General features: G+C 45.1%; 1 protein-coding gene across 1 annotated transcript in view; it reads right to left on the reverse strand.

Annotated features, from left to right (window-relative positions):
- Window positions 1-13,572, reverse strand: part of LOC146174836 (uncharacterized) — a 41,668-nt gene that overhangs the window by 2,524 nt on the left and 25,572 nt on the right. Inside the window, exons 5-7 of the mRNA XM_084585467.1 lie at window positions 13,191-13,363; window positions 9,912-10,032; window positions 7,777-7,935 (exon numbers count right to left, since the gene is read on the reverse strand). Of these exons, the coding sequence (XP_084441593.1) occupies window positions 7,777-7,935; window positions 9,912-10,032; window positions 13,191-13,363 (453 nt within the window). The remainder of the gene's footprint in view (window positions 1-7,776; window positions 7,936-9,911; window positions 10,033-13,190; window positions 13,364-13,572) is intronic.

Genomic DNA, 13,572 nt, shown 5'->3' on the forward strand with positions numbered 1-13,572 from the left:
CCTTTTCTGAAGGCGCATTCTCCATTCCTCCTCCTCTGACAACAGCCACTGGGCTAAATCACGTGGTGGAGAGAGTTGGTTGTGGGATACAATTGGGGGTACATATGTTGTGAGTTCGAATCCCGTGGTAAACTAGACTATAAGATGCATGCAAACAGGAAGCGGAATAGTATAACACCATCAGGAACGCTGAATGAATAATGGTTACATCGTAATTCTAATACAAAGGAGGTAACCTGCCGCCACATTGAGATACGTCACTGATCCCAAAAGAGCAAATGGCGTGCCACGGGCGAAGAAAAGCGAGAGGGCAGGGGTATCTGTTGCGCATACCGTCATGCCACTTGCGTCTACGGTGGCACTACGACGGTCGGCATCCCAGATCCTACGGCAATCAGCGAGGCATGATGGCATTTTTGTGCCGCTTGCTGTTGACGCTTCTTGACCGCGTCACTGATGGGCCAATAAAGATTTCGTCTTTAAAAATTTTCATGCACATAGGACCCGCTTTTATGGTAACGCGACATCATTTGTGGCTCGCGCGCGTCGACAGCTGTCTTTGTCAGTCTACGTTTGCGTCCACGATCTTTGCTACTCTCTTAATCACTCATCCTTCAATTGGTTCTTCAATTATTTCGCACAAACTTTTATGCATTAAGTTATGAGGTACTGCATCATATGTGAAATATCGCCTCATATAAAGACACCTTTCAAGCAATCCCTATAAACATGTTCTCTTGGCGTAAGAGTAAATTGTCTTATTTGAGATACAAGGGCTCCGGAGAGCTCGATTTCCACTTGAAAGAAGCTACTTTAGTTGTCCGTGCAACTCAATCCTCTCACGTGGTCTCATGACATGAAAAATAAGAAAGGCTCAACGCTGCTAAACCGAATATTTATTTATTTATTTACGAACCCAAAGGCCCCATTGAAGCGGTATTACATGAAGGAGTGGTACATTCAGCACATGAAATTTTCTAATGATGATCTGAATGATGATGGGTCGGTGTCGTCCATGATAGCATCTGGCAGGTAATTCCAATACCTTGCTGACTTGACAAAGAAGGATGATAAATGGGCAGATGTCCGGGCAGAGGGAGGGTACACAGCCTTCCCACGGTTTGTGCGGTCAGTGATGCGGTGGGCGGGGTTGATAATGGAATTCAGGAAAGGATGCTAGTAAAATTTATGGAACAAACGCAGTGTAGCCATTTTTCGGCGGTTAGCTAAGGTTGGCAGGTTTAGTTCAGAGATACTAACCTTATAAGAATAGGCTGAGAAAATGAATCGAACAGAGCGATTTTGCACTGCTTCAAGAGTAGCTGAAAGGTTATTGTGATGAGGGTCCCAGATGGCGCAAGCGTACTCTAGTTTGGGGCGAATAAGTGTTTAATAAGCCAGGGATTTTACTGATGCGGTGCTTGATGCAAGGTTCGACGGAAATAATCGAGAAGACGATTTGCTTTGTTAGTGACTTGAGTTACGTGAGAAGACCAGCATAGATCACGTGTTAAGTGGATGCCTAAATATTTGTATGTTACTGGAGTGATTTCAGTGTGACCGATAACATAGCACGAAGATGGTGGGGAATGACGACAATAAGATGATAGGAGAGATATTTTCTTCACATTCAATGACATCAACCATGTTTTACACCACGTTAATCCACGTTGGATGTCAGACTGAAGAAGCATAAGGTCAGCGTTGTTATTTATAGCGCGATAGATGACATAGTCATCTGCGAACATGCGAAGGTTAGAACAAATGTTAGTAGGCAGATCATTTATATATATTAGAAAAAGAAGGGGCCCCAGAGCGATGCCCTGGGGTACCCCAGATATAACAGAGGAATAAGGAGATGAACATTTATTAGCGTGTACAAACTGTTTTCGATTAGCAAGAAAACTGCAAATCCAATTATAAACAGAATCGTTAAGATATAGGCGCGAGAGTTTTATGAAGAGTCGTTTGTGAGGAACTTTATCAAAGGCCTTTTCGAAATCTAGAAAGATAGCGTCAATCGGAATGTTAAGATCGATGCTGGAGCCTAAGTCGTTAGTGAAGAGAGCTAACTGCGTGCTGCAAGATAAACCTTTTATAAAGCCATGTTGGTTAGGATGAAAAAAGTTGACAGACATTAGAAAATGTGTTACCTGAGAGACGATTATGTGTTCCATTAGTTTTGATGTTATGCAGGTGATAGATATGGAGCGATAATTATGAGGAGGAGATAAAGAACCTTCTTTCGGGACAAGAATGACCTTGCCTGTTTTCCAGTCTTGTGGTACAACACCTGATAAAAGTGATTGCTGGAAAATGTAAAACAAAATGATGCTGGATGTATGTTTTGTGTTTTTCAATATCTTTGCACTGATTCCATCGATGCCCGCCAATGATGTTAATTTTAAAGAGTCTATTAATTTGGCAATGGCGTTAGCCTTAAAGGTGACTTCCGGCATAGCTGTGTAGTTAAATGGCGGAAAATAAGGAAGTTGATCATCTGGTTCATGAGTAAAAATAGAGCTAAAAGTTGGAGCGAAAGCATTAGCTGCGGGTGACCGATCGTTCTCCTTCTTCTTCTTTCTTCTTTTGCGTCTTGTGTTTAAATAGGGACACGGACACGACACGCAACGACGAGCGGTTAGACCTGGCGTAGTATTGCTTTCGAAATAAAAGAACACTGAATAAGGGTTCAGGGGGAGCCTCAGTTATCAGGCCGAGCCAAAAAGGGGACTTTACGGAGACAAGTCGAAACGTTGGCTCGGCTTAAGAACTGAGGCTCCCCCGTCAGCTCTTGTGCAGTGCTCTTTCATACTGTGTAGCCACCTTCTTTCTCTAGTTCTGTCGTGGTCTCACAAATTCACACAAATTGCAAACACAATGTTGCGCAGCCTAGTCACTTGAAAACTCATCTCTGTCATCATCACTTGCACTGTACCCATTTCAGGGCGAATTAGAGCTTGATTAAAGCAGTGTTTTAAAGCTATGTCGGATGGTCTCTCACAAGTCGGTAGCTTTAGAAATAATAGGCGCATAAATTAAAGGATTGTGCTTTAGCAAGTAGCGAAGAGCATGTACGCGTTCGACGATCCGCAATAGCAGCCTCAGACAGAAGCCAGTATTGTTGCCCTTTCAGTACCTCATTCATCATCATCATCAGCCTGACTATACCCACTGCAGGGCTAAGGCCTCTCCCATATTTCTCCACTTAACCCGGTTCTATGCTAGCTGCATCTACTTGACCCCTGCGAACTTCTTAACCTCATCCACCCACCTAACTTTCTGCCGCCCCCTGCTACGCTTTCCTTCCCTTGGAATCCAGTTTGTTAGCCTAAGCGACCATCGGTTATCCTCTCTTCGCACTACATGTCCTGCCCATGCCCATTTCTTCTTCTTAATTTCCACTACAATGTCGGTGACCTGAGTTATTTCTCTGACCCACTCTGCACGCTTCCTATCTCTTAATGTTACCCCTACCATTTTTCGTTCCATAGCCCTCTGGGTTGTCCTCAACTTAAGTAGAACTCTCTTGGTTAGCCTCCACGTTTCAGCCCCATAGGTGAGTACAGGTAAGATGCAACTGTTATATACTTCCCTCTTTAGCGATACCGGCAAGCTGCTAGTCATAATCTGTGAGCGCTTGCCAAATGCGCTCCATCCCAATCTTATTCTTCTTGTTATTTCCTTTTCATGGTCCGGATCTGCGGTTACTACCTGTCCTAAGTAGACATATTCGCCTCCTACTTCCAATACTTCGTTACCTAATGTAAACTGCTGTTCCTTTCCGAGGCTGTTGAACATTACCTTAGTCTTCTGCATATTGATTTTCAAGCCTACCTTTCTACTTTTCCTGTCTAGGTCATCAATCATTATTTGCAGTTCATCCCCCGAGTTGCTTAGCAATGCAATGTCATCAGCAAATCGCAGATTACTGAGGTATTCTTCATCTACCCTTATCCCTAACTGCTCCCATTCCAAGTCTCTGAATACTTCATCTAAGCAAGCTGTGAATAGTACTGGGGAGATCGTGTCTCCTTGCCTAACACCTTTCTTTATGGGAATTTTGTTATTTTCTTTATGCAGAACTATGGTTGCTGTGCAGCCACTATAACGGGCTGCACAGCAACGTCATCACGAATATGAACAAGATAGTCAAAGTAGCCGAGGAGTTCTATACAAATCTCAACAGTAGCCAAAGTAGTCAGAACTGTAATGAGATTGGCGGTAGGGAAAAACAGTCAGACGTTCCACCAGTGACGAAGGACGAGGTCAAGAAAGCATTAGAAACTATGAAAAGGGGGAAATCAGCTGGAGAGGATCAGATAACTACAGATTTGCTGAAGGACGGGGGGGATATCGTGCTATAAAAACTGGCCACCCTGTATACGCAGTGCCTGGTGTCATCGACGGTACCGGAACCATGGAAGACTGCAAACATTATCCTCATTCATAAGAAAGGGGACTCTAAGGACCTTAAATATTACAGACCAATCAGCTTGCTGTCTGTTACGTATAAGGTATTTACTAAGGTAATCGCTAATAGAATCACGACAACCTTAGACTTCAATCAAGCAAAGGATCAAGCAGGGTTTCGGAAACGGTACTCTACTATCGATCATATCCATACCATCAATCAGGTGATAGAAAAATGCTCGGAATATAACCAGCCCTTATACATAGCATTCATTGATTACGAAAAAGCATTTGACTGAGTTGAAACCTCGGCGGTGATGCAGGCATTGCGAAATCAGGGGGTAGACGAGCCGTACGTGAAAGTGCTGGAAGTATATATAGTACCTTAATGATGGAGCTTATGTGCCCGCACAATTTTTTTCTAACGGCCAAGTATCCGATTTTCCGTTTAGTTCTCCTGCATAGCGTCACAAATGCATGATTCCGATACCCTTGCCTGCTCGATATCTAATACCCCTGTCACGCGGCTGCTTTCAAAGGCTATTGAGTCGAGACCCTTCGCGTATCTGAATCGCGATCGAAGGAGATGGATCACTGATACAAGGTGAACTCGATTGACTTCGAGATAATATATCATCTCACTCTGAGGTGGTATGACGCCACCGTCGCCTCCAATATTCTTCTACAGGTATGCAAGCAATAGTGGCCAGAAATGTAACCTCAATACGGTGAAAACTAAAACTATTATTAGCTTTACTCTTCAGCCTTCAAATTAATTTACTTGTTTTAGTGAAAGTGATAGTATTCATACGCTTTTCAGGGAGCCAGTGTTCGTTGTTTTGTTTTACCGCTGGCAACAATTATATTGCACTTTGTGCAATGCTTCAAAGTCAGGGCTGACGTTTTCTGCAAAATTAGGCATATGATTTAAAGTTCCTCATTTATTTTTCAACAATTATACAGCACTGACTTCATTCCCAAGCACATTGCTACACGCGCTTCACGTCCCAGAGTAAAAGCTGCCACAGCTTAAATTCCTTCGAGATTTATATCGAGTTCAGAGCTGCTCTGTGCACTCCATATACTATTGACTCAAAGGTCTTTGAAACCGCCAGTGTAGCAGCACTTAAAGGTGATTTGAGGGGATATTAAGTGACGATCTCTGCTTCTAAGCTTAGAAACCGCAAACCTCCTGACAAGGCTGCAGAAATACACTGCAGTTCATGCTAAGTACCGAGACTTTCAATAAAAAAAAAATTGCGACAGTATTTTACAACCAAGTGAACTACCTATGTTTCAATAACCGTGCTCGCTTTGTGATCAGAGTCGGACTGACGTGTTAGAATTCTGTAGAGCTTTACTAGTTTCATTGCGAATCGAGGCATACCGCAAGTTACTTAGAATTGCCATGAATAACTACTGTTTTGTTAATTATTTCATTCGGTATTTTTGTTAAATTTTGTTTGAACTGATGTTCAATTGATGTGAGCTTGCACTTAATTTACTCTGCGACAACTGCTGCCAATGTGTGGGCCCTCAGGCACTCTTCAAGCTGTCCTAAAAACAGCTTTTTCGCCTGAGGGCCTTCAACTTCGAGTTGAAAATAAACTGAATTGAATTGAATTGGAGTTGCTGTGGTCAAAATGAAAACTTTGAACAAAAACGCCCCTGGAAAGTACAGTGGTGAGCAGCCTTTTCTAGAGCGCACCGACGGTACTCCGCGAAGCAAGTCAACGCCATCTAACGCTAGGCCCTGGGTTTGAGTTATGCGTCCTGTGCGCATGCGTGGCCAAAATAAAGTGGTGCCTGCTCGCGTGTTCACGGCCTCATTTCTGCTCAGTGCTTGTGCATCATGCCGCCAGGTACGCGCTTGACATGTAACTGCGGCCAGAAAACCAACGCGTTTCTCACGAATCACGACGCGGCTGGGCAAGCAAGTGCAAGTGATATCTGGTGGTCGCTCAGTTCAAAAGCAAGTGCAAGTGATAACGGATGATTGTGCGTTTCAGACACGCACCAGGGTAAGAGTTCGAGAATTGGGCCTAGGTGGTTGTTTAAAGCATTGCAGGCGTAATGTTTTATCACGTCTTTGCGTTGGCCTATCAGCTACATGGGACACCGCATTTGGCATCCGTACAGATCTAGGAACTTGGCATCCTCCAAGGGGAAGTCACCGGGGCAGCCAGCGCTGCGTATGCAGGAACACGCGTTAATCAGCTATTGCTCGCGCTTGCTTATCTGGCCGTTTTGATACACTCGAGGAACACTGCGGCATCGCGACGCGCTGGCGACCGTTACAGCCTCACAAATGCAGGCAGCGCGGCCCTAACGGTACTAAAGTAAATCGCATGGGAGTGGCTGGAGAAGGAAGCGGTGAGCAGGCGTCCCTTTGATTTGCGCGCATGCGCACTGGACGCATAACGCAAACCCAGAACCTAGCGGTAGATGTCGCTGATATGCTCCGCACAGGAGCGCTCTAGAAGAGGCTGCTCACCACTGTACAATCGTGAGCAAACGTGGTATACAACAAGCATCCGTTGGCGGAGCCCGGAAAAACTGCATCAAAACGTCATTTAGCAATAGCGAGAGGGGCAGCGACAGCGACACATGCATGTCAGTAAAATGGGTGACCGTCACGACCGCCTCGATCCCAGATAGCTTTTGCTGTATGGCGTTGCAATGAAATTTTGCCGAGCTCCGCCACCAGCTGCCTGTTGTATGCAGCTTTTGCGCACCACTGTACCATTGGCGAACTCAGAACCATGTTGTGCAAAAGATTGCAGTGAATACCGCAACGTCCACAGAAAAAACAAAATGTCAAAATCCTGCGCTCTTTCCACGCGAAACGAATAGCATAAGAGACACTTCAACCTACTGTTTTGCTTTGCAGGGCCATAGCCTGTATAAAGAAGGCTATGGCAGGGCTAGGAAAGGAGAATTCGAAATGCTGCAGAGTGAAACGGATATTCCCTACTAGGAATTCATTCCAAGCTCCCCTTGCTAAGCAACTGAAGCGCCAAGTAGGCAAAGATAGCGGCGTGTATCTCTGCATGGTGAATGAGTGAAGCCTCTAGTTACTACAGCTTGTGAAAAGAAACAAACAGAAAGTTTTGAACCTCATTCTGCTTAAGTAGTCTATCACAGCGCACCATTTCAGCCTCTGTCATTTTTTTCAATAAGCGTTGCATCCAAAGTATGACTTTTGTGCGCTTTAACTTTGAGAGTACCGCGGTAAATTCACCTTACTGTCAACTGCTAATCTTATTTCTCCTCAGAATAACCGTGCGTGCCTGTGTATTTTCAAGCTCCACTTGACGACATTCCTAGATGCAAATCAAAAACGGACTGCTGACACCAACACACCCGCAGCTGGCAGAGTCGTTGACCTCGGCGCAGGAGCAGGCATAGTCGACGCAGTGCCATCCCTGTCCCGGACAGGGCAGACCGTGGTGGCATTCTACGGGTGCACAGGTTTCGTAACCTCCGACTGCCCGGTACACGTATCCGGGGCTGCACACGCACCTACGGCAAAGTCGTGGCGTTCTCTGAATGCATGGCACTTCCGATGACACCCACTCAACCGTTCTTCACCGAAAGGAAATGTCTGGCAGGCAGACACTACGGAAGTCTAGTCTGCATCTTAAAGCAATCGATGTCATTTTTATGCAAAAGCTGTACTACCCGAGTTCTTTGATTTCGCCCGGGTAACTGTGAAGGCACTTGGTTCCAAACCAAGGCCGAAGGAAATAATCAGCCTGGCTGGCCACTGCGTTTCACAGCTGTGTCGTCTCTAGGTAGCCGTGTTCTTCACGAGATAAGCTACCAGCGTCACTGCTATGTCGTCGATTTAATCGCTTTCATATCATCCGACATATTTGCACTAAAGACACTAATTAAGAACCTCCATCCTATTAATGCTCCAAACCACCCGTTAAATACTTAACCGAACATGAGAACAAGTATTAACGCAAATTTAAACGAACCAAAACTGAGCTGAACGAGTGCTGATTAATATTATTCCCGCGTATCAGTGGTTTGTCAAGGTATATAGCCACCTAGTATTTTTAAGAGACCTTCTTCCTGCAGTTAATGTTAGCACTTGGCAGCATTAAAAAAGATAGTTTGAGCGGAGGCAGTGTTTTTGTCTACTTTAGCCTCCAAAGCGGACGTGCATGCACCTTTTTCAATTTATTCTTCCGGGCAGAGCTATGCTATCACTGAGCACCAGTATAGGCGTCCCTAAAGGCACGTGTCCCAGTCGAAATCACTCCGTCCGCGAACCGCGCTTCTGGATCAGTCAGTTTGCAACTAGTGGATATGGTCTGTAGAAGCACCTCTATACAGAGTCACGTCGATCAAAAGCGGCGCACAATTCACTCAAAACTATCGTCTAGCATTTTCTGAGGATATAGTAATTTATTAAAAAATATTGACGGCTGTTTTGTAGTTCTGTGGTTTAAGTCCAAATGCTAATTACGTGCCCTATCACTTCGGTTTTCACTGTAGGGTGTTTTGGCTCGCAAATGTTTCTCAGGATGCACTCGTAATAGATCTTAATCGAATAAAATAATTGAATGTGTAATACAACCCGACACAAATATTGCCAGCTGGCATTGACAGGTGATGTATGACTGAAAGGAGAAAAGCAAGGCAAAGTATTGCTCGCGTTTTCGCGTCTGTGCCGTTTCTTCCTTTCCCTCTAGGCTGACCCCCTGGAATTAAAGTTTGTTGCCCTTGCATCTCGCTCCGGAATCACTGAATATACGTGGCAATATACAGCCTCGCTTCAACCACTCTGCAAGAACACACCGTCGTGGCCTAAGAGTACCTTATACGACTCGGAATCCAGCGGTCGCGTTTAGTTGCTGCCCACGTTAGCAGCAGCTCCTGCATATGCAGCCATGAAGTGCATTCTCATGACGTCACACGAACCACCAACCAATCAGTTGTCGGCGACTTCACATGCCAGCTACTACCTTTCCGAGGCATTCTCCCCAGAAGGGTGGACAAACACCAGCAAAATGCGGAAGTGCTATCCATAGTGCTGAGACAGGAAAGGTCGGTTTCGATCGCCATATTAGTACACAGTCGATCAAACTCAACTAAAGTGCTCGAGCAGTGTGCATCAGAGTAAGAGAGAGAGAGAGAGATTTTAATGGCAACAGGAGATGTCTGCCTGGTGGTAAGCCTAGCATGCTACTTCTGATGAGGGTTGAGGGATGAGGGTGACAGAGTGTGGGAGGGGAAGGGGAAATAAATGAGAAAAAAAGAGAGTAAATAAAGCTTCAGAGTAAATAAAGTCAAATTTCTAAGCACCTTATTTGTTATCGGTTATGCGCTTTTGTTTGCGCAGTTCACGTAAGTGCAAGTATCCCAAAGCAACTCAGTATGAGTCTTTAAACTTGATTTCTCTTCCCCCGCCCAGCACCAATCGAGCACTGTAGGCAAGAGTGATCAACTCGGTACACTGTGAGCGGTTGTTCAATGTGAGCACTCACATGGCCCCGTCTCCGCACTGGCTATTGGGCACCGAGGCGCACCCGAGACTGCAGCTGCCGAAGTATTCTCGGTCGCAGTCTCCATCCACGATCCTGTAACCTGGCCGACAGACACATTTCCCTGGAAGGAAAAGTCCACAAGAAAAAGCCAAGAAGCGTTCATAGCTGGGAAGGCTGCCATTTTGTGTATAACCGCACTCTTTTGGAGAAGCGAAACAAAACTTGGGTAGCTGAAGGTAGTCAGGTGTCTTATGGCTGTCTGCCATATTACAAAACGATACCAGGCCCCTTTCCAAATTGACTGAAATTCTTAATTTGTTTATTCATGACAAATGTATGTCCCTGGGCAGACTTGAGAAATGGTTTAATGTCCCAGTTCGACTTGGACTATGAGAGACATGGTTGTGGAGGGCTCCGGAAATTTTGGCCACCTGGGATTATTTAACATGCAGCGACATCGCGTCGCACACGGGCGTCTTGCTTTTCATCTCCATCGGCACTTAAAAAGGTGAAGTAAACATTAACGTTGTTGCTTTTAATACCTATGTCTCTTTTCTATGCCCAGCTTACTATAATAAAATCGCCATTATCAAAATCCCAATTTTCAAAGGTATAAAAGTTGCTGATGAAGAGGTGCAGATTCATATCTAAGTCAGGCCCATGGGTGCATACTTAAAGACTGTCCATTCGCAAACCTCAGTCTTCAGCTATCTCAGTGGTGGATCATCTCTTTCCTCAAGGCCTACGAGTATTAGTATTCTAATCCCGAACAATAGCTCATATTGCCCTATTCGCCGCGAGATCGGCCTAGAGGTGGCGCCACCGTCACCCCGGTAGTGTGGATCGGCAGCCGGCGGCGCTCGCAGAAACGCACGCTGCGTAGGTCTGCTTCCGAGTTTACGGCGGGTTTGTTGGCGATGAAAACGTGTCTTCTGCAGTATTTCTGCAATATTGCAGAAAAAGATTCAAGGATTTCGCCAATGCAGCAGAAGAAGAGCGGATTTTAGGAAAACAACGCACGCAACCACCAGTCTTCTAGATTTACTTTGCACATTTCATGCGCTGTACCGCACTCACGCGCCTAATGCTTTGTTTTTCTTATCGACTTTTAAACAGTTTGCGCGTGTCTCATGTGAGTGAGACCGGCGAATTTAGTGTCAAGCCAACGCAAATACAAGGTTCGTGCTCTGACCTGCAGTAATTTAGATTGAATCGAGAAATCCTGGTTCATTATATCGTACTTGACTCGAGGATTAAGCAAGTTAAATGTAGCATTGGCAGCGCACTGCATGGCGAGTTGCTTTAGACTGAGTGCACATCCACTCTGACCCAGACAACCACGCACAAGTATTCCTCAAAAATGAGGTCACGCCGACACTATACAGGAAACCTCGCCGCACAGGAAAGCTGATTGTTCACGTGTACAGCGCTGAGTGGACTGAATTTGCCGAGATGCTTTTTGCGGCCACTGTCATAGAATGTGATAGTGTATTAATGCATGCGCCACTAACTGTAAATGATTTCCTGAAACCGAGGAAAGTATAAGGGATATCTGATGTGTGTGATGTTAATATATAACGGTAAATTAGTAGTCTAATTACTTTGTTTTGCAATGCGAATAAATTTCACCGTGTGAGAGAACTTTTACACACTTGACAGAATTTACAATAATCAGCGAATAATTTTCAGTAATGTTAAAATGCAAGCTACGAATTACTCGCTGCGAAGACATCTTTATAAACTGCGCATGGGCACTGTGATGTTCTGGGAAGCAATTTTACAGACTGAAAATTTTTTTATCACTAATTATTCAGCAGTGACTAAATCTTATGCGAAGTAAAATATTAAGGTTGCTTCCAAAACAGATGCCGGATATAAAACTATTCCGAAAGAAATGGAGGTCATCTTGTCATGCGACTATAAAAATGTATTTATTCCCGAACTAAACACTGATATATAAGCCCGCATGAAGCTGTTTTACTCCCCTTTTGAGAAATGACGAGTTTTGTCGGAAGACAGCACTTGGACGAAAAGGGATTATAATGATTATAATAGGCTACCAGTAAAGTACATTGATCTAGGGGTATTATGTAATATTGAGGGTAACAATTAGGTGCTGGGAATATGTTTCCCAAACATTCGAGCACTTCTCTAAAGCAAAATGTGCTCACTAAAACTTTTACGGATGCACAGAAGCCTTCAACAACAAAAGAAAAGAAAAGAAAAGAAATGCACATTGGCCCGGGTTAAACGCATGAAAGCGGCATCGGCTATGACGGATGATTGCAGAGGCTGGTTTTGGTGTCGTTTTTTTTTTTTTTTCAGTATTAACATCACATTTACCACGTGGGATTGTTTATTTTGCAGTCAAATCCCACAGCAGAGGTACGCCTTTCGAAACGGTTGTGATTGAATCCCCCGTTCTCGAAATCAGCAGTCGAGCACCCTTACTATTGAAACACCGTAACAGAGGTCTAAAAGCAAACAAACAAAAAAAAAGTACTCTCACAACTCTATCGTGCATACAGACGGCATAGTAAGCATAGAGTGGTCTGTTCAAACTGCATTCTGCTATATGAAGCAGTCTGCGGTGGCATATATTTTAGTAGCTGCGGTATTCCAAACAGAAACGGGAATATGCGATTTCTGAGCGTTTGCATTAACTTTTACTGACGGCAACGACCTGTTTTGCTTTGACACTGCGGTAAGGACAGTACCACTTCGTTTGAGAGATTGCATGTCAAAGGATCTCAAGCGCGGAAGACCGCGATAGATGATGTCCTTATCCAAGCATGACATGCTCGATACGGACAAGTATATATTTTTTTAATGAAGCGTGGGGTTATAGGCTGTTCATATTTATTTTGCAGGAGGTATTTAGGTAAGCAAAAGCTCACAGGAACTGCGAAACAAACAAAAACACTCCTGTACACGCCGCATGCGCGCGCGTAAATCACTGCGGGCTAGCACGCGACGCGAAAACGCATCCACACTCACGGCCGGTCTCAATGCACGCGGTCCGCATTGAGACCGGCCGTGGGGAGGGTGCGCGCGCATTGAGACCGGCCGTGCCACACTGAGTAGGTTTCGCCGCTGAGCCGCAAGGTGGCGACTCTGCTCGATCTCGAGGCCAATAAAGACGGGTAAAATTATTCTCAGCACATTCGCTTATACGCTCCCTACACCCCAGCAGTTGAATAGTACCGACTTGTGGGAGAGTTGGTGCATGATTTGTTTAATTGACGCGCACCACAGCGGAGCAAGAAGGTAATGACTCACCCGAAAAGCACTCGGTGTTCTTCCAGATGCAGTCCGCACTGGTGAGACATTCTGCCTGCACGCAGTGGCCGCGGTCCACCATGTAGCCGGGGCGGCAAAAGCAGCGCCCGAACACGCACGTCTCGTTAAGGGAGCAGCGGACACGCTTTCCGCACTGGTCAGGGATGCAGCTCCTGCACCGCACAAGGATGCTGCAGTCTAAGTCACAAGTTGCTAAAATGGGGACACGCGTATATATCCCCAGGATAGCAGGCTAGAAAGAATAACTAGACCTTTACAAAATGGCCATTACTCAACACTAAAAAACAACTGCAGAACGAAACAGCGAAGCCGTTCCTGAAAACGGGGAAATCAAATATTGAAATCATATTTTGAGCTGTAC

The sequence above is a fragment of the Amblyomma maculatum genome, chromosome 11 (assembly GCF_055883805.1).
Source record: "Amblyomma maculatum isolate TAMU_Amacu chromosome 11, ASM5588380v1, whole genome shotgun sequence".
Classification (NCBI taxonomy): Eukaryota; Metazoa; Arthropoda; class Arachnida; order Ixodida; family Ixodidae; genus Amblyomma; species Amblyomma maculatum.